At 55.6% G+C, this 24,101-nt stretch overlaps 1 protein-coding gene across 3 annotated transcripts in view; it reads right to left on the reverse strand.

Moving 5' to 3' along the window:
* Window positions 1–1,454: 1,454 nt before the first annotated feature.
* CNTFR (ciliary neurotrophic factor receptor) overlaps window positions 1,455–24,101 on the reverse strand; it is a 41,400-nt gene continuing 18,753 nt past the window's right edge. For all 3 annotated transcript variants that reach the window (XM_080668973.1, XM_080668974.1, XM_080668975.1), the window contains 8 exons: window positions 20,310–20,394; window positions 15,986–16,219; window positions 9,526–9,643; window positions 9,246–9,412; window positions 8,019–8,182; window positions 4,487–4,667; window positions 2,186–2,357; window positions 1,455–2,108 (listed from right to left, as the gene is read on the reverse strand). In XM_080668973.1, coding sequence (XP_080525099.1) covers window position 2,108; window positions 2,186–2,357; window positions 4,487–4,667; window positions 8,019–8,182; window positions 9,246–9,412; window positions 9,526–9,643; window positions 15,986–16,219; window positions 20,310–20,394 — 1,122 coding nt within the window. In that variant the 3' untranslated portion in view covers window positions 1,455–2,107. The remainder of the gene's footprint in view (window positions 2,109–2,185; window positions 2,358–4,486; window positions 4,668–8,018; window positions 8,183–9,245; window positions 9,413–9,525; window positions 9,644–15,985; window positions 16,220–20,309; window positions 20,395–24,101) is intronic.

Here is a 24,101-nt window from a genome sequence, read left to right on the forward strand (position 1 = left end):
CCCTCCACTGCTACTGGGCCTGAGGTTCACACCTGAGCCACACCTCGCAAGGACCACACAGACAGACAGAACTGGGGGTCTGGGGTACAGAGGCAGGTCCACAGCCACTCATCAGATGTCTACCCTGGAAGCTTCTTTCTGTGAACAGGGAGCCATGTGCTCCCATCGCTGGGGCTGTACCACTTGAGAAGCCACAGGCCTTTCCACCCTGACATTGGGCCTTTGCTTTCCATGAGGTCTCCCGCCTGGGATACCCCTCTCCTCTAGTCCTGTAGGAGAGCCAGCCACCTCACGCGAGCCCCTCACCCGGCTGCAAATCCTGTCCAGCCTGGCTCATCAGTGCTGAGGACCGAGAGTTGTCCTCGCAGAGCACGATCCCAGGCAGGACCGCGAGGCCGTAAGGAATGTCCATTTTTGAACCCGTCGGAGGAAAATGATTTGAATTGGGGTGGGGAGGGGGTGACAGGGGATTAGCAGCTTGGAGTGCAGTGTCTGTACCTGCTGTGGCAGTGTATGCCCAGGTTCACTGCACATGGCCTTGATCCCACTTCTCTCTTGTTCCAGCCACTCAGAGCAGAGCCATGCCTCGTTCTCTAGATCAGGGCTCTCATCTCACACTGCCCCCACCCAGCCAGAGGTGCCTACCAACTCGGCCCAGCCCCGGGCACTCTCAGCTAAGGGTCCACAGTGAGGAGGTTTCTACAAGAGGGGCCAGACCTGACCAGGCCTGTGGCAGCCAGGGGCCCTCCTCTGAGAAATCAAGGGTCCCAGGAGTCCCAGTTTGGGAACTAGAAGGGTGTGGGCAGGCTGTGGAGATGGACTGGGCACCCTGTAAAACCAAAGCCCGACCGCCTCGGGCTCACACTGAGGCCTCTAACCCCGGGTAAACCTTGTCCTCCACACTTCCGGTCCTGAAGCACAGGTCTGACCCCTAGTCACATTCTAGTGGCGCCTTCATCTGCCCAGGCCCAGGATGCCTGCACTCTGAGCCCTGTGGCCTGGCTGAGCCCCAGGCCTGACCTGCTAGAACCTCTGGACTGTGTCTCCTGGATGCAGGGCTGACAGCCGCACTCCTTGCTTCTCTGCCCCAGTGGGTCATGCCCAGGCCTGGGCACTCATGGAGGGCAGCTCTGGAGACAACTCTTGACAAGCTTCTGCCTTGCCATCGGGCCTTTGCTTTCCATGAGGTCTCCCGCCTGGGATACCCCTCTCCTCTAGTCCTGTAGGAGAGCCAGCCACCTCACGCGAGCCCCTCACCAGGAGCCTCCAGGACTGACTGGACACCATATGGTACCTGCCTCTCTCGACCCCTCATTTCCCACAAGTCTGTCCCTGACCTCCAGGGAGCCGTACCCTACAGAGAAGCAGTCTCTCCCCAACTGTAATTTCTTCCTCCTCCAGGCCTGAGAGGAGGGGTCCCTGGAAGAGGAAAACCCTCCCAAAGCAGGTCTGTTCCAAGGACTCATGAAATGGTGACGTTTAATGAGAACCCCCCCACTCCCCTCCCCTGTATATACATCTATAAAAAATTCAAATACAGCAAGTTACCATTGAGTCAGACTAGAAGGGACTGACAGGGCATTAAATACTGTGGGGTCGGAGCAGGGAGAGGGGAGGGTTGTACAAAACAGGAGCAGAGGTGGGAGACTGAAAAGTATGGGTGCTGGGGGGAGGGGGTGGCTGGGCCCCCCCAGTGTCAGGAGCTTATAATCTGATGGTGGCAACAGAGACCCTGGGACAGACAGGAGGCTGGAGCAGGAGGAGAAACTGTGGATGTGAGGGGCTCCCCTCAGGCCCCCACGGGCTCCTGGGAGTCGCTGGCGTTGGAGGGTCCAGCCCGAGGGGGCAGGGCCAGGGTGAGGTGGTCTTTGGTGGGTGGGTTAGCTGCGTGGTCCTCCTCCTCTGAGGGAGAGTGGGGGGCCGGTGGGGTGTGGTAGGGATAGGAGGTGGCAGGCCCGGGCCCGCCGGGGTCTCTACAAATTGTGTCTGAAAAGAATGCAGAAGGTCCTCCTGCCCGTGTGCAAAATAGAAACCGGGGTCTGCGGGCTCAGCTCCGGCCTCCTGCTCCTCTGCAGGTGCGCTGGCATGTCCTCACAGGGTGCCGGGCTCTGGGGAGACAGGGCGGGGCTGTGAGGGATGAGGGAGGGGTGGGCTCCCCTCCACTGTCCAGCCTCACTTCACTTACCAGATCAGGAGACTGCTGGCGGTGGCAGCAGCAGCGGCAGCCAGGGCCAGAGTGACAGGGACACTGGTCCCAAAGGGTGCAGAGGATCCTCCGCTGCTGCCCAGCTCCCCGGTGTCACAGATCTTCGTGGTGGGCGGGGGTGCCAGTGAGCTGGTGGTGCTGGTCGTGGTCTCTGGGGAACATGGGGGAAACTCAGGGCAGGGCCGGGGCTGGAGATTCGTGAGGAGCACTGTTCCTGCTTCCGGCATCACACCAGCGCTGACTCCCCATCAGACCGCCCCTGCCTCCCCCATTGGGCAGATTCTGGTTCCCCAAGGCTTAGAGATGATCCCTCTACCCAATGGCCTCCACCAAGAACATCCAGACAGCAAGAACCAGGAACAACCTGGCCGGTGTGGCTCCGTGGTTGAGCATTAAGCTATGAATCAGAAGGTCACCGTCCAGGGCATATGCTCGAGTTGCGGGCTCGATCCCCAGTGGGGGGCATGCAGGAGACAGCCCATCAGTGATTCTCATCACTGATGTTTCTATCTCTTTCCCCCTCTCCTTCCTCTCTGAAATCAGTAATACACACACACACACACACACACACACACTGAGTGGCCAGATTATTATCTCTGAATGCATAATAATCTGGCCACTCTGTGTGTGTGTGTGTGTGTATCCTATCTAATAAAAGAGAAACATGCAAATTGACCATACCTCTGCTATGCCACAAGCCACGCCCACCAGCCAATCAGGAGTGAGTATACAAATTAACCCAACAAATATGGCAGTGGCCATGGAGCTGGAGCAAGCTGGAGGCTTGGGTTACCCCTGGCGATGGAGGAAGCCAAGCTTCCCGCCCGCCCTGGCCTCCGCTCAAGGCTACAAAGTTTCAATTATAGAAGATAAATAAATCCCATATACCAGGGCCTCCGCTTGGGTCACCGGGGAGCGTGGCCAGCCTGCAAACCACCACAGGCCCCTCGCCCAGGCTGCCCCACTCCCCAAGGGAACCCCCACCCTGATCCAGGACACCCTTCAGGGCAAACCAGCTGGCCCTCACCCATGCACCAGGCCTCTATCCTATCTAATAAAAAAGTAATATGCAAATTGACTGTCACTCCAACACATAAGAAGGCTGCCCCCATGAGGACACAAGATGGCCGCCACAAGATGGCCAGCAAGGGAGGGCAGTTGTGGGCGATCAGGCCAGCAGGAGAGGGCAGTTGGGAGGGACCAGGCCTGTAAGGGATGGCAGTTGGGGGCAATCAAGCCTGCAGGGGAGGGCAGTTAGGGGTGACCAGGCTGGCAGAGGAGGGATGTTGGGGGTGACCAGGCCTGCAGGGAAGAGCAGTTGGGGGGACCAGGCCTGCAGGGGAGGGCAGTTGGGGGAGACCAGGACTGCAGGGGAGGGCAGTTAGGGGTGACCAGGCCTGCAGGGGAGTGCAGTTAGGGGTGACCAGGCCTTCAGGGGAGGGCAGTTAGGGGTGACCAGTCCTGCAGGGGAGGGCAGTTAGGGGCAATCAGGCTGGTAGGGGAGCAGTTAGGCATCAATCAGGCTGGCAGGGGAGTGGTTAGGGGTGATCAGGCTGGCAGGCAGAAGCAGTTAGGTTAATCAGGAAGGCAGGCAGGTGAGCAGTTGGGAGCCAGCAGTCCTGGCTTGTGAGAGGGATGTACGACTGCCCATTTAGGCCCGATCCTACCGGGCCTAAATGGGCAGTCAGAGAGGGTGCAGGCTGGGCTGAGGGACACACACCCCTGTGCACGAATTTTGTGCACCGGGCCATATATATATATATATATATATATATATATATATATATATGGCCCGGTGGCCATATATATATATATATATATATATATATATATATATATATGGCCCGGTGCATGAATTTGTGCATGGGTGCATGGGTGGGGTCCGGCCAGCCTGGCCAGGGGGAGGGGACATGGGCAATTGGCTGGCCTGCCTGCTGTTCGAACTCCTGGTCGAGGGGACATTTTGCATATTAGCCTTTTATTATATAGGATATACACTGAGTGGACAGATTATTATGCATTCAGAGATCATAATAATCTGGCCATTCAGTTTGTTTATTTAAATAAATAAATAAACAAACATATATATATATATATATATATATATATATATATATATATTATTTTTTTAAAAAAGAACCAGGAACAGCAGGGGCTGGACAGACAAGTGGAAATGTGGCAGCCACAGCTGAGGGTCTGAGGGTCCAAGGCCCAGGAAGAGTTGGAGGGAGCAGGATAAAGCCAGGCAGCAATGCAGGCTGGGGGTGGGGACAGGCTCACCGGGAGCCTGGGCCTCCGTGGTGAGGTGTCGTGGCTCCTCAGTCCAGGGTGTGGCGTGGGCAGCCACGCTCCAGTCGCTCCATGTCCCGATCTCATTGTCCTTAGCTGCCACCTGGATGATGTACTCCTTCCCAGCGTAGGCATCTGTGATGGTGTGTGCTGTGCCATCGGACAGCTCCACCTGCAGCCAGACCACAGGGGTGGGGGTGGGGGTGGGCGGTGGGAGGGACCCCTGGGAGTCAGGAGAGTGAGGCACCCCCAGAGGAAGTGAGAACGCTTCTGGGGAGAGGAGTGAAGATACCCCTGGGAGGAATGAAGACTTCCCTGGGAGAGTGAGGCGACATTGAGAATATTCCTGCGGGAGAATAAAGACACCTCAGGGAGGAGACCCCCAGGGGTGAGGATGGTCCGAAGGAGAGGGAGGAAATCTGTAGGGTGACTGGAAGCACCCCTAGGGGAGAATAAAGGGGAACTCTCATGGTGTTTGGGCTCTGCTGTCATCCCAGCTCGGTCAGAAACCCCAGCCTGAGACCTGTCCTCAGTCCTAGCCTAGAAGTGACAAGAGTAACAGGGTGAGAAAGGATGGCACTGTGCTGCCCTCTCCCACCCAGGAGCAGTTTAGAGGGAAGGTTACAAACACAGATAAGGAGCTAGGCTGCCTCAGTCCAAATTCTAGCTCCGTTCCCTACCAGCTAGGTGATCAGGTTACTTAACTTCCACAGGCCTCGAGGTCCTCATCTGTAAAATGGTGTTAACGACCCATCTCACAGAGTTGTAATGAGGACTCACGCACATGGGAAGCACCAGACTTCCCTCAGCTCTGTCACGAGTTCCAGTTCACGAGTGCCCAGTGCACCCACCAGCCTGGCCCCATCTGGCCTCCCCTACAGAAGGCCTCAATGTGGTTATGGCCCTGCCTGAGGCGGAAAGGGGTGGGGGCAGCTCCAGGGTGGCAGGACAGCAGAACAGCTGCTCCATTTCCTCCTCGAGGCATTATCACCCACCCCCGCCCCAGCAGGCCTTATCAAGCAGGTCTCCCCATCCCCACCCTCCAGGCCGGCCTGCCTGTCCAGCGCCCCTCCCAGGCCCAGGCTGAGCTCTGGTTCATCTCAGCGGCACCCGCCGCCTCATTAAGCCGCCTCGTAAACAGGGGCAGCCGGTGGGGGTGGCGGAGGAGGGGGCTGCTCTGGGCCACGTCTGGCCTCGGGGCTTCTTTGGTCCCGTTCGAATCTTCTCCCACCCCCCAACCCCCCTACACCCCACCCTAGAAAACTGGGGTATGTGCTACCTGCCCTAAGAGGCTGTGAGTACATGCATGCGTGTGTATGTGTATCTGTGTGTGTGCAGCTCAGTCCAAGTGAAGTGGGAAGCACCTCCTATTCCCCCTGAGCCTGTGGCCCTGATGCAAGAGGCACTGGTAAAGGTCAGGGTCAGGGTGAGGACCACGTTGGGCCCAGATCTGGGCTTAGTAAGTCCTATGCCCAGCTCTGGAAGATAGGTGGGTCCCCCAGGCCCTCCTCTCCTGGAGTTGGGCTCCAGTTCCATCTCTGGTCCCCAGTCCCCTTTTGCTCTGCAAAGACTCCCTCTGGCTGAGCAGCTCCAGCTCCTTCAGCTCCTCCTTCCTCTTAACCGGATTCAGCCCCCAAACCCCTCCTTTGACTATCTCCCAGACCTCCACATCTGCCTTTCCCCAAAGGGAAAGCCATGGGGAACAGATCAAATTACCCCTTGGTGGGCCCATGGTGGGCACCATACCTCTAGGAATGTGTCCCAGAAGCCCAATGCCCTATAGCAGCCACAGCTCCTAGGCCTGGGCCCTTCTTGCTGGGTTGTCACTAATCCCTTAATCCACCTCCTTAAGAGAATGGATCTTCAATTGGCAGGGATTCCAGTAACTGGCTTTGGCCTCACCCCTGAGTCCTCCATCCAGTCTCCTGGCCTCCCTGCCGAGTTAGGGCCAGAGCAGAAGACACTGGGAAGGGAAACCCAAGCTGGGTCCCAGTATTTGCCTCCCCCTTGTCCATGGGCAGACAGCCCTTGCCAGGCCTCATGGTGCCCATGGATTCCTGGACTGTATCTCTCATTTCCTCCTAAAAATCCAAGTGATGTTTTTCTCTGCTCTCCCCTCCACACCCTCCACTCCCAATTATACACCTGCCTCTCTCTAAGATCAAGAATCAGGGAGAGAAGATCCTATTCAGAGCAAAACTCAAGTTCAAAAAAGGCATAAATCTGGCCAACCGCAATGCCAATGAGACATGCAATAGGGCTAGCATGTGCCACAGGCCACGCATATTCGTGCTACAGAGCCCCACGTATTTCGCTCTGCCCACCACAGTGTGGGGTCGACCCTGCCCATGGTGCAGGCCAGTGCACGGTTTTGAAGTGTTAGTCACATGCATGTATGCAGCATGGTTCCTCCTGAGGACCACGTGTGTGTGTGCATGTTCCTGTGTGTGTGGTGGGCAGTATGCCAGGTCCACTGCAAGGCGTGTGCGCCGCGACGCGCGCGGGGCTGCTGCCTGTAGCTCGTTAGCCGGGGAGGGGGGCTTGTGAAACTAGACCCTGGTTATTAGCAATGCATTAGGCTTGGGCAGCTGGCCAGGCGGGAGGGAACATGTGAGCGTGTGAGCAGCCTTTGTGGGGGCCAGGCCTGCAACCCGGACAGGCATCCTGGAATCGAATTACGCACTTTAAAGGCTAGCTGGGAGGGGGGCATGAGGAGATGGGGCTGGAGCCTGGTGGATGCAGTGGGGGTACAAGTTGACCCCCAGGTGCCAGCCTGGCTTGCCCCATGGGGCACCCTCCCAGCCCCAGTCCTAGCGCACGGAACTCATGGGCCAAACACAGCGCCCATAACCCTATGGACCCAGAGCTCTCAAGGAGAAAGAACCTCAAGTATGTCCCAAACCCCCTGTCTGCTCCCAGAGCGCTCTATCATAGCTTGATTAACATCCCAGACCACAGCTTGACCCACACTATCCCTTGTCCACTGCTTAGTTCCCAGCCCAGGCCACATTCTGACCCATAACCTTAAGTTGACCCCTAAGCTAAATCTGACTTCAGAGTCCTGATGCTAGTCATGGCCTCAACTCACACCCTGCACCAAACTTGACTCCATTGCCTAATTCTGACCCTTTGAGCCCATCTGTGAGTCCTTGAGGACGGGACTGTCCTGGACGCTGGGTCCAGCACAGGCCCAGAGACTGGGCCACAGTGTAAGAGGGAGATGCCTGATCAGGGCTAAGAGCCAGAAGTCAGGAAGCTGCCTGCCCTGCCTGCCATCTCCCTTCCAGCATCTATCTCTACAACCCTAGGGAGCCACAAAGACAGACGTGTTCCCATCTCATTGGAGCCACCAGGAACCCTTAAGGACCTTAGAGAGGACACCTCCCTCAGCTCCATCCATCCCCCGCCTGGTGACTTCTCCCCTCAGAAAGCCTCTCTGACTGCCCTCAGGCTTCACACTGGAACAGTTACCAGGGGGGATACAGGCTCTCAGGTTCTGGGCAGGGGAGGGGAGGGCACTCACATGCTGCCACTGGTCCTGGATGAGGGGTCGGTAGCGCAGAAAGAACTTGAGAGGAAAGGACTCAGGGTCGGGCCAGGTTGAGGGTGTCTGCCATGTCACCTCCAGCCGGCGAGGGTTGCTGGGTACTGGCCGGGCTACCACGTTTTCTGGAGGATCCGGCTTCACTGTTCAGGAGACATAGCTTTGTTATCACACTAATCTCTGAGAACGACCCAGCCACCATGTCCGCCATCTCATGTCACCAATCTCTGTCATCATCATCACGGTTGCCATCCCTCTTCTAAGTCTGGCAACACCATTAACAGCCATTTCATTCCTTTCACCTCACATGACTGTCATTATAGTCACTGTCACTAGCTCATGATGTCAACATCCCAAATTTCATTCCATCATCCCCACCCATCCTTATGATGACCAGTATCCCAATTACTAATGATGGTTCTGCCATCACCCCCATCGTCACCTGGATCACCCCCTCCTGCACCGGCATCATACACTCCCCCCCAAGCCTGGCTTTTCACTTCAACTTTTCCATTTTCAAACTGAGATATGGCCTCCCTTAGAAGAGTCTGGGTTTGAAGTTGCTCTGTGGGACAAGGTTGAAAGACAGTCCACAGGTGTGCAGATCTGGGTTGGAGGTAGGCTGAGGATTTGATGGGAGCATATAAGGGCCCAGCTCATGTAGAAACGGTCTGCCTGGGGACCCAACCATGGGGTGGGGAGGCAAGCAGAGGGTCTGGCTGGGTCTGGCTAGCAGTAAGAGAAGGCAAGAGGTCTGTCCGGGATGGAGCAGAGATAGGCAGAGGGTCTGGCTGGGATGGGGGTTGGGGAGAGTGCAGTATCTGTCCCACTCCTGTCTCCTGTTCTGACACCTCATTCATCACAGGCCGTAAGGAAGCTATTAGTGTGTGCGTGGGGGGGTGGAGGCTGCAGCTGCACAAGGGTCTGGCCCAGCCCCCCCTCCCCCCTCCTGTATGCTGTGGGAGCCAGAGAGATGATGGGAAGAGTTGCTGGAGAGGTCTCTCGGCCCCTGCAGGTAAAGGACACTCACTCCGATGTCTATAGGTATATACACATGCCACGCATATATGCACACGTGTGTATATATACCATATAGACCTGTGCACACATGTGAACATCCCACCAATGTTCATATATACCTCTGGCACATACCTACTCACACACTCCCACTGCAGTAGGCAGCAGGGACCCCCTCTTCCCACATACCAATGGTGAACTCGTCAAAGGTGATTGCTGTGGCGTTGTGGCCCAGGGCATTGCTGACACTTATGGAGACCTTGTACTTGATGGTGGAGAACAGGTGCATGTAGCGGATGTGGCAGCGGTTCTTGAGGGCTGGGTCCTTCTCACAGACCATAATTTTGGAGCCGTGCCTGGGGAGGGGTGAGGCCCAGGCACTGTTACCAAAATCAAGGGTCAGGTGGGGCGGGGGGGGGGGGAGGTCAGAGGTCAGGGTTGTAACTGGGTCGCAGGCATGTCTACTCACATCACAGTCACATTGAAGGTGTTGGGGATGTAGGTGGGGACGGGCAGATGCCAGCTGCAGTAGAAGCCCTTGGGGTAAGTGTTGGAGCGGCAGCTGAGCACGGGCTCCCGTGGCGGCACTGGGGTGAAGACAGCATGGTCAAGGCATTCTTGGAGCCCCCAGTCCCCTGGACTAGTATGGGGACAGGTGGGCCCCACAAACCCAGCTCTCCCCCTCCAACCCATCAGCAATGCCAGAGGTTGGGGGGGCGGGGGGACTGTCAGCGAGGGTCTGAGGCTTCCCAGGCCACAGAGAGCCAGATGTTTAATTAAAGAAAAACAAGGCTGTAAGGAGAGGGGGCACCCCCCACCTGCTCAACGGAGGCGGGAACTGTGGGGAGCAGGGGGCTGCGGGCCTCAGCTCATCAATCACAGGATGGAGGTGATGTCTGGGGGAATCAGACCAACCCCATCTCCTGCCACATTGTGTCCATCCCCAAAGTGTGTAACAGAGGCCGGAGGGAGTCTGGTTGCTGGTGCACTCCCTGGAGAAGACACCCCAGGCTTCCTCTCAGAAGAGAATGAGAAACATGAGGACAGGCCTGGTGGTTCCACAGGAAGAGCAGCACTGGGTGGCTGCCCATGTTTATATCTGTACATGTCTGCATGCGTGGTCACACACGTTACATGCATGACACGAACAAGTGACCCGTGATGGGATGTAGGTACATGTGTAGGAGCACCTATGTGCATGGCTCTCAGTGTGCCCACATACGATTGCATGTGTGCATTTGCCTATTGAGAGGAAGCTGCTATTCCCTTGGTGGGTACCTCATCCCAGCCCTCACCCTGGCTTCTCCATCGGAGACCCTTTAAGAAGCCCTTTACATGCTCAGCAGCTGTCTTCACTTCGAAATGGGGAGGCCCAGAGAGGGAGATGGACCTGCCTGGGGTCACACAGCAAGTCAAAGCTGGGACTGTACCCCAGGATGGGGATACCACCTACATGACCACACAAATACAGTTGGGACGTCTTTGCTGTCTAACCACACTCTGATGCCATGAGCACTTAGCCCAGCTGTCCCACCCTCAGGCACTGGGTAAGGCGTGAGGACAGCCGGCTCAGGTTCCTGGAAGGAGGCAGCTTCTGTGATCTGACCCAGGCAAGGAATGTCCTCAGTGGCTCCAGGGACACTGACACCTCCCTGCCGTGCCCCCTCCCTCCCTCCCCACCCCCTGCCTGACAGGTGGACAGGAAATAGGAGGGGGCAGTTCAATAAGCCAGGGACAGTGAAGGGGAGTGATGTCTATGCTTGCTGAGTGGCCATGGTGACACATGAGGAACTGTGGGCTTTCGTCCACAGTGTGCACGTGACTGTGAGTGACTCAGTGTGATTGTGTGTACATACATGTCCAGCATGAGTGAGTATGTACGTATGTATTTGTGCTGACCCCCCCAGCGCCCCATCTGGCTTTGCAGCAGGAGAGATGAGGGGCTCCGAGGGGCATCAGGGAAGCTTTGGTGTCGCAGGTGGCGTGGGCAATGCTGTGGGCAGAGGCAGCTGCGTGCCCCAGGCCTGCGAGGGAAAGCCAGAGCACAGCTGAGCCCCCACGAGGGGCAACCTGCATTCTGCTCACCGCTGTCTGCCTCCCCTGGGAAGCCTTCCTGGCCCTGTGTCCACCTCATGTCTGCTTCATGTTCATACTGTGTGCCTCTCGTATCCCTTCCCTAACTGCCCAGGGGCACAGAGGCGTGGGGTGGGGGTGGGGTGGGGGGCGGCCAAGGACACAGGAAGTGCCTTGTGGGGGCCTGTGGGCCAGGCCAGAGTTGGCAGCCACCCCAGGAGGAAAGGACATTCCGAGGTCGGCTGAAAAGCTTCCACTCCTCCCTTCTGCCGCCACCCCCCCCCTCACCCCCAGCTTCAAAGGAGAAGGGCGCTGGGGGGGTGGGGGTGGGGACTGAAGCCTGCAGAGTCAGCTCCCTGCCGCCTGGGACTCTCCGGAGGGCAGAGCGGGCCATGGCACTGGCCTCACAGGCCCCCTCCCCTGGCCAGCCTCCCCACTGACCAGCCTCTTCCATTTCTCAGACCATCGTCCCCCCTCAAACCAGCCTCCCCCTCAAACAAGTTTCCCTCTCTAACTGGGCAGGTCATGGAGGGCTGGGGGGCCAGGCAGGGCTTTGTCTGTCATCTGGCTATTCCTGCCTGGCCCTGGGCCCTGAGTAGGGAAGGGCTTGGGTTTCCTGACAGGGACCAGGTTTCTCAGAGGGAAAAGGAGGAAAGAAAAACAAAGAAAAGGAAGAAAAGGAGTGACTTGCTGCAGCTGGAGCCCAGCTGAGGGGCCGGGTGGGCGGAGGTGGGGGTGCTGCAAGAGACCAAGTGTGAGGCTGTGGGACAGTGTGCGAGCAGGAGGCCTGCTGCGCGTGCAGTTTTTTAAGACAGTGCAGTTGTGAGGCTGTGTATGTAACTCTTGAGAGGCTTCATATGTGTGACTGAGACGCTGGGCAGTCGTGTAACTGTGTGATTGGCTGTGTGTGTGACTCAGGGAAAGGCTGCTCGAGTTTGAGACTATGTGTGTAAGGCTGTGCAGGGGGCACTGCAAATACATGTGTAAATGTGCTGCCAGGTCTGGAACACAGTGACAACAAGACTACATACCTGAGATACTGTATGTAAGATGGAGTTTAAGCCTGGATGTATTTTTCAAACTGGGTGTGGGAAGGTGCCCAGAATTCTAAGTGTGTTCACATGTATGAGGCTGAACACTGTGTGAGAGCGTGCTAGAAAGAGCTCACATGCATACGTATCTTATGAGCTTGGGCGTGTTCCTGATGCCCAGGCATCCTGAGTTGCCTCTTGTGGGGACTCCAAGTGATGCTGTCCAAGTGGCAGGGTGTCCCTGGGTCCCATGCGGGGCTCTGTGTGCGTGCGCGTGTGTGTGCGTGTGCCCTCGCTGGCCCGGGCTTTGTTTGTTTTCCTCCTAATTGGCTTGTTTTTCCATGTCCAGCCCACCAAACCGCATGTTTTTCCTCTCATCTCGCCAGCCCGCCTGGGCTGGAGCCCCCGGCATGCACGAGGCCTGCCCGAGGCCCAGAGAGGAGGAGGGGCAGGCGGCCCACAGCCCTGGCCAGCCCAGATCAGGCTGGGCAGGGCAGGACCCACACTCCTCCTGTCTGGCGTTCAAGGGCCATGGCCTGTCCCAACCTCATCTTGTGGCATCCCTTGATATATTCCAACTTCTGGACTCCCAAATGCTCCCCTCTCCCCCCCACCTCCCACAGGCTGCTCTTTCCTTCCCAGCCAATGGGGCTGAGGGCAAAGTAATGCTGAACCAGGGGGTCTGGAGCTTCCATCCTGACCAATCAAACACAAATGTTAAAAAACTGGATAAGGAACTGTCCAATTTAAAGTTGGTGTGTTAATCTTTGATTTGTTTTAGCTTAAAAACAGAATGACACTGCATCAGCTGTGTCTAGTAAGCAAAAGACTATTAAAGGGGACCCTGTGATCCTATTTTCTAATGGGGGAAGAGCAGCGTGGGGGGGGGGGGGCGCCTTCATCGTCCTTAGGCAGGAGACTCCTCAGGGCTGTTTGTGGGGATCCACCTGAGGGCGGGAAGGTGGATCAAGAGAAAGCAATTCAGGGATCAGTCTGATTAAGAGGACTTTCAACAGAATATTTTATTTTATTGTTTTCGTTAATCCTCACCCAAGGATACTTTTCCATTGATTTTTAGAAAGTGGAAGGGAGGGAGGCTGGGGAGAGACACACAGAGAGAAACACTGATGTGAGAGAGACACATCAATTGGTTGCCTCCCGCACGTACCCCAACTGGGCAGGGGATCGAGCCTGCAACCGAGGTACGTGCCCTTGACTGAAATCAAACCCAGGACCCTTCAGTCCACGGGCCAATGCCCTATCCACTGAGCAAAACCGGCCAGGACTCAACAAAATATTTTTATGATCAGGTTCCTGTGGAAATAGAGACTTAAAAATCATGTATGTTTAGGATAAACATTAAATAATTTTTGTTTTGAATGACCCACAAATCCGGGGTAAATTTGTCCTGTTCTCTGAGTGCTGGCAAGAAGGATAATTTGATATTGAGTGTTGCCAAACCCAGTCTCTTGTTACTAATAGAAAGTGACTGAGACAATCATGATTAATGTCCCCTATTCCTCTGGCCAGCTCTTTAGAAGGAAATAAGGCAATGGGAGATAAGTACCTGTTACTAATGCCACAGCCAATTCATGGCCAGCTGTTCTCCGACAGGCAGGGCCTGGGAGTGGTCAGGACTGTATGTAAGAGGTCTGGGCTCTGGTCACAACAGGGCAGTTGTGGGCATGTCCTGTGTGTACGGACTCTAGTAATGACTTCTAGACCAAATCCTTCCAAGAAGACCAAGTCATCAGAAATGGGGGTCCAGTGTCACCAAGGCCCAGCCATGACTGCCAACCTTGTCCATCCTGAAGACTTGTGGGAAATCAACTGAGAAGTCAGGAGTGTGAGTGACAATGCCAAGTTGGCCTCATCCTTCTTGCTTCACACTCAGTATATGCAACCTCCCCACCCCAACCTCCAGTAAGGCGGTGGGGGCGGGGATGTGGGGAGGCTAAATTATCCACTTCGGGTGGGTCATGGAGGACTCCTCTAGGCTGGTCCTGCATTTCTAGATCTGGACAACAGGGGTCACTCCACCCCTGGCTTGCAACTAAGCTGTTTGGTTAGGAAAGCCTTCCCTGGAGTTTAAACATATCAAACAAAGGCTTTTGTGAGGAAAGGAACATCCCCACTAAAACATATTCCACCCCTCCTCTAGCCCTACTGGTGGGTCCGTGTTTTTGTGGAGGACCCTGAGCAACCCTTCAATCTAACATTTCCCATGGTTTTCCACACCAATCTCCTGACAGGGGGCAAGGGTCTGCTCCCAGGACCCTCAAGCATCTCCTCCCCTCAGTAGCTGCCAGGGAGAGTAAAGAAACCATCTTCAGACAGGGGTGGGGGGGTATCACCCAATTGGCATGAGGCCAGAGAAGCTTGAATCTTTGGCTCAAGGAGAAAATAAATAAAGTTGTTTCTGCATAGTTATTCTGTCCATGAGAGCCTCTAGCTGGGATTTCGATGCTGACACTCAGCAACACTGATAACCTCACCCTTCCGACTTCTCCAAAGTCTTCTATGAAACCCCATTCAGCTGGGCTTCCCTCTACCTTCCTGCTGGCTCCTTCTCTCTTTGTGGCTCATTTCTCTCCATCAATACCTTGTACCATGATAGTCTTCGGGGTTCATTCTGGGTCCTCTTCTCTCCACATCCCACAGTCTCTCCCTTGGCCATCTCATCCCTCCCATGGCCTGAATGCTGACAACTCCCTAAATTCCCATCTCCAGCACAGATCTCTCCCTTGAATCCCAGACCATTAGATTCACTGGCTACCAGCCATCAGCTCCTGGTTGTCGCCCAAGGACCCCAACAAATGTGTCCACAGCAGATGTGGATGGTGCCACAGATCCCTCACCCATACGCGGTGCTTCTGCAGTTATTTGCCTAAGAGCTTTCTTTGGCCACCAAAGCCTGCATTGCCTGCTGATGTGCCAGGCCAAAAGTGCTGGAGAATGAACAGCATCCCCGCCCCCACCCCAGGAGAATCCCCCACCAAGGATGGGCAGGAGTTGGTGTGTAAGCACCCAAGCTCCCTCAGCCCTCTGGCAAGAGACCTCCGAGGCTCACGTTCTGCCTGGGCGGCCAGAGTTCCCCCAATGGATTAAGCTCCAGTAGCCCAGACTTAGTGGCTGGTAACTTTTTAGTGACTAACTTAACTTCCTATCATTTTCCCATTCCCCTAAGGTGTTTCTGTCACCTGACAAACTACTTGCATATGAATTCTCATCTTGGGAGCTGATTCTAGGGAAACCAAGAGACACTGTCCAAATGGAACCTACTATCTTCTGCTCCAATGGTCCCTCCTACTGTGTCTTTGTTGCAGTGATTGGTACCGCCAGTTGTCTTGACTCCTCTTGCTCTACTCTCCTGTCCCCACCTCCACTCCTTCTTTCCTGGGCCTCCCCTAGTGCCCATAACTATACCTATATAACCACAGGTCCTATTTTCCTCCGTAAGGCTCTCATGGCCATCCCCTGAGAGCATACAGTGGAATGTGACTGCTCCCGCTCTGAGCTGTGACCCCAGGATTCCTCCCCACCAGGCCCCAAATGGGCCATGACCTACCAGCCCTCCTCTACACATCTTGACATAGGAACAGGATCTCAGGATCTCAAAGACTTCTGGGGTTAGGGGGGAGATACATGTGCAAAATAGCCAGGGGTCCTGACTCAGTGGGCAAGACTTGGCTCAGAGGTCAGAAGAACAGGCTGGAATGGAATCAGAGGGCAAGGGCCAGCATGTGGCAGCCCTCCTCCCCTCACCAACAGGAAGGGGACTTGATGAAGGAGGAGATCAGATGAGGGGTTGGGAGCAACACTTACAGCCCACATGTAGAAGGACTTGGTGGCGCGGGTGCCAGGAGTCACGGTGGAAGCAGGCATAGAGGCCGCTGTGGCCCAGTTCCAGGCCACGGAGCACGAGCTGAGAGCCATTGAGCAGGTCAGGGGCCAGGTCTGTCCCGTTTACCTGCCACATCACAGCTGCGTCCCAGTTGGCTGTCCCACATGGCAGAGTCACGTCCGAGCCCAGGCGCTCGTACTGCACGTGGGGTGCCTCTGTGGGGGTGGGGAGGACACAGGAAAAGGAACAGGTCACAGCCGTGCCCAGGTGAGAGCCTGTGAATGTGCACGAGTGGGAGTCCAGGCCAAGACGCTCTGGGTCTGATGCTGTGAGTGTCTTGGGGAGATGAGGAGTGTGCAGAATGTCTCCAAGGCTGTGCAAGTGTACAGGTATGTGAGTGTCTCCAAAACTGTGTATGAATGAGTGATTTTCTGTGTGTGTGTGTGTGTGTGTGAGAGAGAGAGAGAGAGAGAGAGAGAGAGAGAGAGAGATTGTGTAGAGTACTGGGAAGTATTTTAGAACTCAGTGAAAACCCAGTTCACCTCTAGTCCCTAGGTCCTTTAAAAAATTTTCCTGACCCCATGACCCTAACCGTTTTACCACCAACAGGCCCAGCCCCAGTCCCTGACATCTGCTACCCAGGCAAGCTGGAGCTAAGGGGCCCCATTCCTGGACTCCTTTCTCTGTCTTTCCCCATCTGTTTCTCTTCCCCATCCTTATCTCTTTCTGTCTTGCCTTTCTCTCTCTCCCCCTCTGGCCTTCCTGACAAGCCCCACCTCCCCACCCCCAAGCAGACATCCAGGGCTTGGGCAGCAGTAGAAGGGAGAATGGGCTGGGTGGAGGACAGGAGCCCTTGGGAACTCCTGGCAGCTGTCAACTTCATGAGGCAGGAACTGCTTGGGGTGGGGGTGGGGGAGTGCTGGGACAGAGGGAGCTCTCTGACCATTCCTCTCCTGCCCCCAGGAGGGGCCTGTCAGAGCCAAAAGCAAACCCCAGCCCTGGCCTCAGCAACCCAGGCGTGATGGACAGAGCCCAGGAGAGGGGAGTGGAAGAGCGGAGGGAGCACCTGTCGAGAGGCAGCGCTAGGTGGGGGAGGCATGTGGGACAGAGAAGTCCCAGACACCCATCTACAGACACCAGCAGAGAAACAGGCACCAAGAGCCGGGAGATGCAAATCTACTCTCTGCATCCTGCCCCCCAAGTCTGGAAGGACAGATGCTTCCCTGGTCTCAGCCAGATCTGTGGAGTGAGGGTAAGAAGAAGGGGGGAAGGGGAGGAGTCCGGGTGGGGGGGCTGCGGGATCCCTCGTTAACACTCGCTCAAGTCTCCCCTCAGAGAGCTACCCCACTGAGTTAGGAAATTTTCAGAGGCAGCTCCTGTTAACGAGCCAATTAAGTTGGGCCAGTGGCCTCTTAATTAGACTTGTTAACACCACCAGGACCGCAGGGGGTAGGGATCCCCCTATGTCACCAGCCACCCCTTCCCTCCATGCAGCCCCCTCCCCGTCCTGCTTTTCTCTGTGCTGCTGGAACATCTGTCCCTGTTTGTTGCCTCTGCCGGCCTCCCTGTGCTGGGGTCTCTCCATAGCTCCAGGTCTCTCCCCCGCTGCTTGTCTCTGTCTTGCCCCTCTCTGAGCCTCCCCGTCCCTGTCCGAGGAGAAGGAAGCAGGAAACCCAGCCAGCCCTGACCATTCGTCTGTGGGGCCTGGGACCAGCCGAATAGAGGATGAACGGGGCGGAAGGGCGGCGGCTGGGGGGCCTTGGAGGCCACAGCTGTGAGGCTGGACTAAAGACTGAATGGGGGCCTCCCCCTGACCAGAGGCCCAGTGTCCAAGGCTCAAGCCATAGAGCCCCCCCACCCCAATCCACCAGCCCTAGCGATTGAGCCCCCTTCCATCCTCCCTTCCAAAAACCTGGAGCTTCCAGGAAACATGCCAAGCCCCTCTCTCTGCACCCCACCCCCCAGCAGAGACTCTGCGTCCAGCTGCCTGAGGAGGAGGCTGAAAACTGACCGATGGGGAGGGAGGAGTGGCCATCATGGTCCCAGCAGCAACACATCAACACTGACCAACAGCAGCTCAGAACTAACATGGACCCAGGATGGCCCTTTAATCTGGGGGGGCAGGTACAGCTATAAGATGAGGAAACAGGAACCCATCAGCACAACAAATACAATGGCAGTGGGATAACACTTCCTCACTGCACCTTGCCCGCCTCCCAGAGGACACGGAAACACAACCCAACGACAACGACAAACCAACGACGTAAGGGCAGGACTGGAATGAAAAGCGACAATGTCAGAAGACAACTACAGGCCACAAGGCAGAGGCAGAGGGGGCAACGTGACATGACAATCACACAGTGCCACACTGCTACAATAACACAACAATGGCAATCCGCACAGCCATGCAACAGCTCCAAACATGGCAGTGATTTAATCCTTTGTCTCTGGACAGCTCTCCTCCCACCCCATGGGTGTCCCTACTGATGTGCTGTCCATTTCAGAAATTAAATCAAGCAGCAGGGGGAGGATGAGGTTCTTGGCCCTGACACGGTGACAAATGCTCCGAAGGAATCAGCTGTGAAAAGGTTGTTAGAAGCCAGGATGAGAGACAGAGACGGGATGAGGTCATGGACACAGAGAACACAGAGGGACAGAGCTGAGGGCTCCCTCACACCTGCGCACACAGGCTCACATGGGGACCACATGCCGGAAACAGTCTCCCTGGGCGTCCGAAGCAAGTTCACATCGCCACACACATAGGACGAGGACAATCACCACAAAGAACAAGCACATGCAGGACAACAGTCCACAAGGTCAAAGCCACACAGAGACGTGTCCACTTCAGGGATGGTAACACCTGATACAAGATCATGTGCACACACAGGAAGGGCACCATCACCGAGAGGCACAGTTAGTTATATATACTGTATATGGGGGCATGGTCTCACACACGGGGAGACAGTTTAACAGGGGCACAAGCACACGGACAGAAACAGAGAGAGCCTATCCTATAGTCTCAACCACAAGGACACAGTCCCATGAAAGGCAGGGTCACACACACAGAGACAATGTCACACCGAGGCACAGCCCGCAAGGATGCAACCACAAAGAGAAACACAAACAGGGACATAGTCTCACCCACACAAGAACACAGCCTAACACACAACAACAGTCTCACACGGGTGCAGAGAGGTGGCCTTGGTCATACGTGGCTCTGCTTTATACAAAGGATAGGGACCAGGCCAATGGTAGAGACCACTGCAGGCATAGGAGCCCAGAGCAGGCGGGAGGTCGATGGGCTGGATTAGCAGTGGTCCCTCTGGTCCCTGCCTGTTGGGGAGCAGCCCTGGGGCAGGCTGGGCTCTCTGGGTCTCATTCAGTGTTGGCCTCACAGGGAGGAGACCACAGTAGCCTCGACCCACTGCCCTCCCTGAACCCATAGCCTTGCGGGTGGCTAGCTCTGCCTGGGCCTCAGAGATGCCCTCAACTTCTCTGACTCTATCCAAGCCAGTTGGGATGATGCAGAACACCTCCAAAAGGGGAGCTCCCTATACTTGGAGCCTTCTTTGAGGAGTTTCAAGGGCAGCCCCTGTTCTGATGTGGCTCTTTGAGGTGCTGCCTCAAATGCAGTGGAGGGACCAGTGTTCAAGCTAAGAGGGCGCCTGTTTCCCAGCAGCTCCCACTGGCCATTGGTAGGGGGAGGGCAGGAGGCTGCCAATGGCGCCACCTGAATAATACCTGCCTCCTCCAGCCATTCTGTTCCAGCTGACTGACCAGTCCCCTAACAGTGTGCCAGCCTCTCCCACTTGTCACCCTGCCCATTCCCCCTTCTTATTCTCCATTTATCATCTCTGTCTCAAAATTCCCTTGCCCACTGTGTCCCTCAGTGCCTCCTGTTGCATGTCCCAAAGGCCCTAGGAGACTCCATTTCACCAGATACTGTACAGGGGCCTTGGCGCTAGCTGCCCCCAACTTCCATCCCACCTGTCTGTACCCTACATCCGTCCTTGTGGGAAGAGGGACAGATCATCTCAAGCCAGAGATACCATCAACATGAGACTACCCAGGAGGGACTGGAGGACCATGCCTATGATACAACATCAGTGGGTCACCCTGCACATCAGTGTCATATAACTCACATCCTTCTGGGTGCTCATAGGTGATGATGCCAGCATGTACCAGTGTGTGGCTCTAGGTGAGGGCATACAGCTCTGCCAAGGGAGGTTCATCCTCAGCTCTGGAGAGGGTCGGCAGGGAACACTCTCCCCGCGACCCCCCCCGCCCCGCCCCGCCAGCACTCACCCTGAGGACTGTGTCTCTGGGTGTAGACAACAGCAGTAGCGGCAGCAAGCACAGCACAGCAGGCCCACGGGACAGGAACAGCCATCTGTCGGGAGAAACAGGGGTAGCAGGAGGGGAGGAAGGGGCAGCATCAGCCCAGGCAGGAACCTCCTAGGAGCCCTCCCACTTCTCAGGCAAGACTAGGAAATCCCAGCCCTAGAGCCGGGCACCTTGACCCCAAATGCCCTTCTTAATGGGGCTCAGGATCCTCTTTCAAGCAACAGAAAACATTATTGGCATCTGTACGCAAAGGTTTGCTAAGATGGTAGAAGGCAACCTACAGCAGTTTGCTGCTCGATAAGGCTGCTGGCTGCAGGATGTAGTCAACTGTGGATGAGTTATAGAACCATTTTTCTTTAAAAAAAATAATAACTTTACTGGTGAGGTTGGCTAATTAGCTATAAACGTCGCAAAATGAACGGGTGATGTTTTAACTTAGCTGGAGGTCTATACTTCTCCAAATTGCCTTGAATGGAAGGTCCCTTGCTGTGTTCCTGGGGAGAGAGCCCAAAACCTGGATGCTCAGGAGCCCTCAGCTCTGCTCCCCAGTGAGCCTTGCCACTGGCCCTGGGAAGTTCAGAACAGATGGATGCAGTGTGACCAAGGTCAGATGTGGGTTTTGCTTTAGTGTGCAGCCATGATCAAGAGGAGAATGAGAGGTTTTCACACAGAGATCCTTGTTAGGGATCTCAGCCCATCCTGCACCCTCACCACATGCCCCAGAGTCTGGGACCTGCAGCCCAGCAGATGTGCATCAGTGTTGACACACACCCATGTGGGTACATAAAGCACACTCAGGACATGTCCCCAGAACCCAGGAAAAACCCAATTGCCCCCCTACTTGTTGTCCTGCTTCCTGGAATGGGTCCAGCTGTCCACCCCAGCAAATGCTTACACCTGAGAGCGTTTACACCTGAGGGAAATAACTATTTCCTGCAGAAATGGCTCCAACTATGATTCTCCCAACCCAGACTGAGAAGAAGGGGGACTGTCAACTAGACAGAAGTAGAAACCCAGAGAGGAATACTGCCAGACACTCAACCAGACACTGTCAAAGGTGTAGCCAGACACACAGCAACGACGCTGGCCAGAGACACTGCCCACAACAGCTAAACAGAACCCCAAAGAAGCAACTCCACACAGTTGGAGTTATACTGGGAGACTGGGAGGCAGAATCAGACAAAGCCAGAAAACAGCTGATACATAACCAAGGGACCCACCAGAAACAGGGTAAAAGACTCAGCCAGACCCAAGCCAACAGAGCACTAGAGAAAGATCAAGAAGTACAAGAGGAGAAACCACCAGCAACACATCCAGAGAGCCAGAGACACTGTCTGAAACCATGCCAGAGGAACCGCCTGACACACAAGCAGAGAAACACCAGAGAAACTGATAGAGACAAACAGGCAAACACCCAGAAAAACAGCTAGAGAGAGAACCAGAGACACAGCCAGATGCTCAGCCAGTATCCGCACCGCTAAAAACACTGCCAGGGACACTCAGACACACAGTTGGACACACTGCCAGGTACAGCCAGAGCCACTGTCAGAAATACTGCCAGAGACACTGCAGACAGCTGAAGCAGGAGGAGACAAACGTGGGTGTGAGCCTGAACCAGTGGGTGGGGCTCCTTAATGGGAGAGGGCGCCTGCCTGCCTGTTGCTATACTTGCCCTTCACCAGGCGAGTCCCCCATCTGCCCTGCTTTTCCTCCAGCCACAGTCATAGGTGCTCTGACTGCCCTCCCTGGCACAGCTCATCTCCTAGGCCCCATGTGGCCTTGGCTATCCCTCAGCTACCACTTGGCCTGGCTCCTGACCCTCAGCCACTCCCCCATCTTCAGTTACTCCTCAGGTCTAGGAGACAGTGGCCAGAGTCACAGTCAGCAAGTAGTGAGGCCAGGAAATGAACCCCAAACTGTCAGAATTTATAGGTGGTGCTAGAGAAAGAGAGACAAGAGCTGGTTCCCCACCTCCACCCTTGCAGGTAGCCCTCAGACTCACCCCTGCCATCTCTGCCATCTGCCCGTCTTTCTCCTCACAGCCAGGAAAATACTCCACCTCAGTGCCACCCACTGCCCACCACATGGAACAGGAACCTTGGCATGGGGAGGCAGCTGGGCAGGCTGAGTGGATGGAGATTAGATCACAGGATGGGAGGAGAGGGACCGGGTGGCCCTCTGCTCCTAGCTCCTTCCTGGTCCCAGATTTGGGGGGATATTAAGGGGGGAGAGAGGGCCTAGCATGGGTGTCATGCATACAAGCAAACACGCAAACACGCACACACACACACACACACACACACTTGGATCCCCGCAGGGGGAGGGGTGGCTTCTTCATCAAAGTCGTCTCCATCAGCCCGATGAGTTACTGTAAGGGCCGGGCCCTGGGCCAACGGGGCTGCAGCCATGGGAGACGGGCGCTGCTGAGAGCGCTCACTGCAGAGAGTGGGGGATGGGGTACCAAGACAGACACTGCAAGGTTGGGGTACCCAGAAAAGGGAGGGGGGAGCACCGAGGCAGGGAGAGAAGGAAAGACGTGAGCAGAGACCCAGAGTGACAGGAAGGGACCAAAATAAGGAGAAATGGAAGGAAAGACTTAGAAAGAGAGATGAAGGGAATAGAAGATGGGCAGAGATTCAAGGGCAGAAGGAGAGACAGACTGAGAGAGATGACAGAGACACTGGCAGGGTCTCTGTGCCACCCTAGAACATCTCTCCACACCCGCCCAGCTCCTCCAGTGGGAGGGGCAGTGTCGGGGCAGCAGTCCTGGCCAACGTGAGTCAAGAGCAGGGCCTTCCTGGGGACGGCGGGACTTCTCTCTGGGGATCCAGTAGCCCAGGCCCCAGGGGATCTCTGTCCCATAAACCCATAAAACCCCAGGCCAGTTTCATTTCTCCTTCCCTCAGAAAGTCCCAGCTGGGCCCATTCCCAGGTAGGGAAGCTGAGGCCAGAGGCATCCAGGCTACACTTCCACCCTGCCCTAGCTCACCTCAGGCCACCCATCCCAGGGCAAAGAGCATCTTTCCCAGGAATTTTCCAAGTCCACACCCCATGGCTCTGGGATAGATCTGGAGGATAAATCCCACAAAGTCCCAGGAAAGGGCCATGCAAACTGACCCAGGCTCCCTATAGACCACTTCAGCAGCCAGCCGAGCCTCCAGCCCCAGCCCCAGCCCCAGAATGAGAAGAGAACAGAGGGTACACCAGTAGCAAGAAAGGAGCCTAGTGCCCAGCAGCCCAAACCCCTTGTCAGCACAAGGAGCCCAGCACTTCTGGCAGAGAAACCCAGGGTCATCGTTATACACACATACAAGTGACACATCAAGAGACAAATCCTGGGCCTTCGCCAGTTTGGCTCAGTGGATAGAACGTTGGCCTGCGGACCAAAGGATCCCGGGTTCAGTTCCGGTCAAGGGCACATACCTCGGTTACAGCTTCCTCCCCGGCCTGGGTTCTAGTTGGGGTGCACGTAGGAGGCAACAAATTGATGTGTTTCTCTCATATCAATATTTCTCTCTGTCTTTCCCTCTCTCTTCCACTCTCTCTAAAAATCAATGGGAAAATATCCTCTGGTGAAGATTTTAAAAAAAGAGACAAATCCTGGGCCCCCAACTTACTGTCACTGTCCCACTGTGACACAAAGACACCATTACACATTGATAACAACACCCAGTATAAATAACACGGTTACATAGCTGACAATGACACACAGGTGTTGTCACTACAATGACAATGATGCAGTGACAGTCACAT

This window comes from Plecotus auritus (assembly GCF_963455305.1).
Source record: "Plecotus auritus genome assembly, chromosome: 5".
Lineage (NCBI taxonomy): Eukaryota > Metazoa > Chordata > Mammalia > Chiroptera > Vespertilionidae > Plecotus > Plecotus auritus.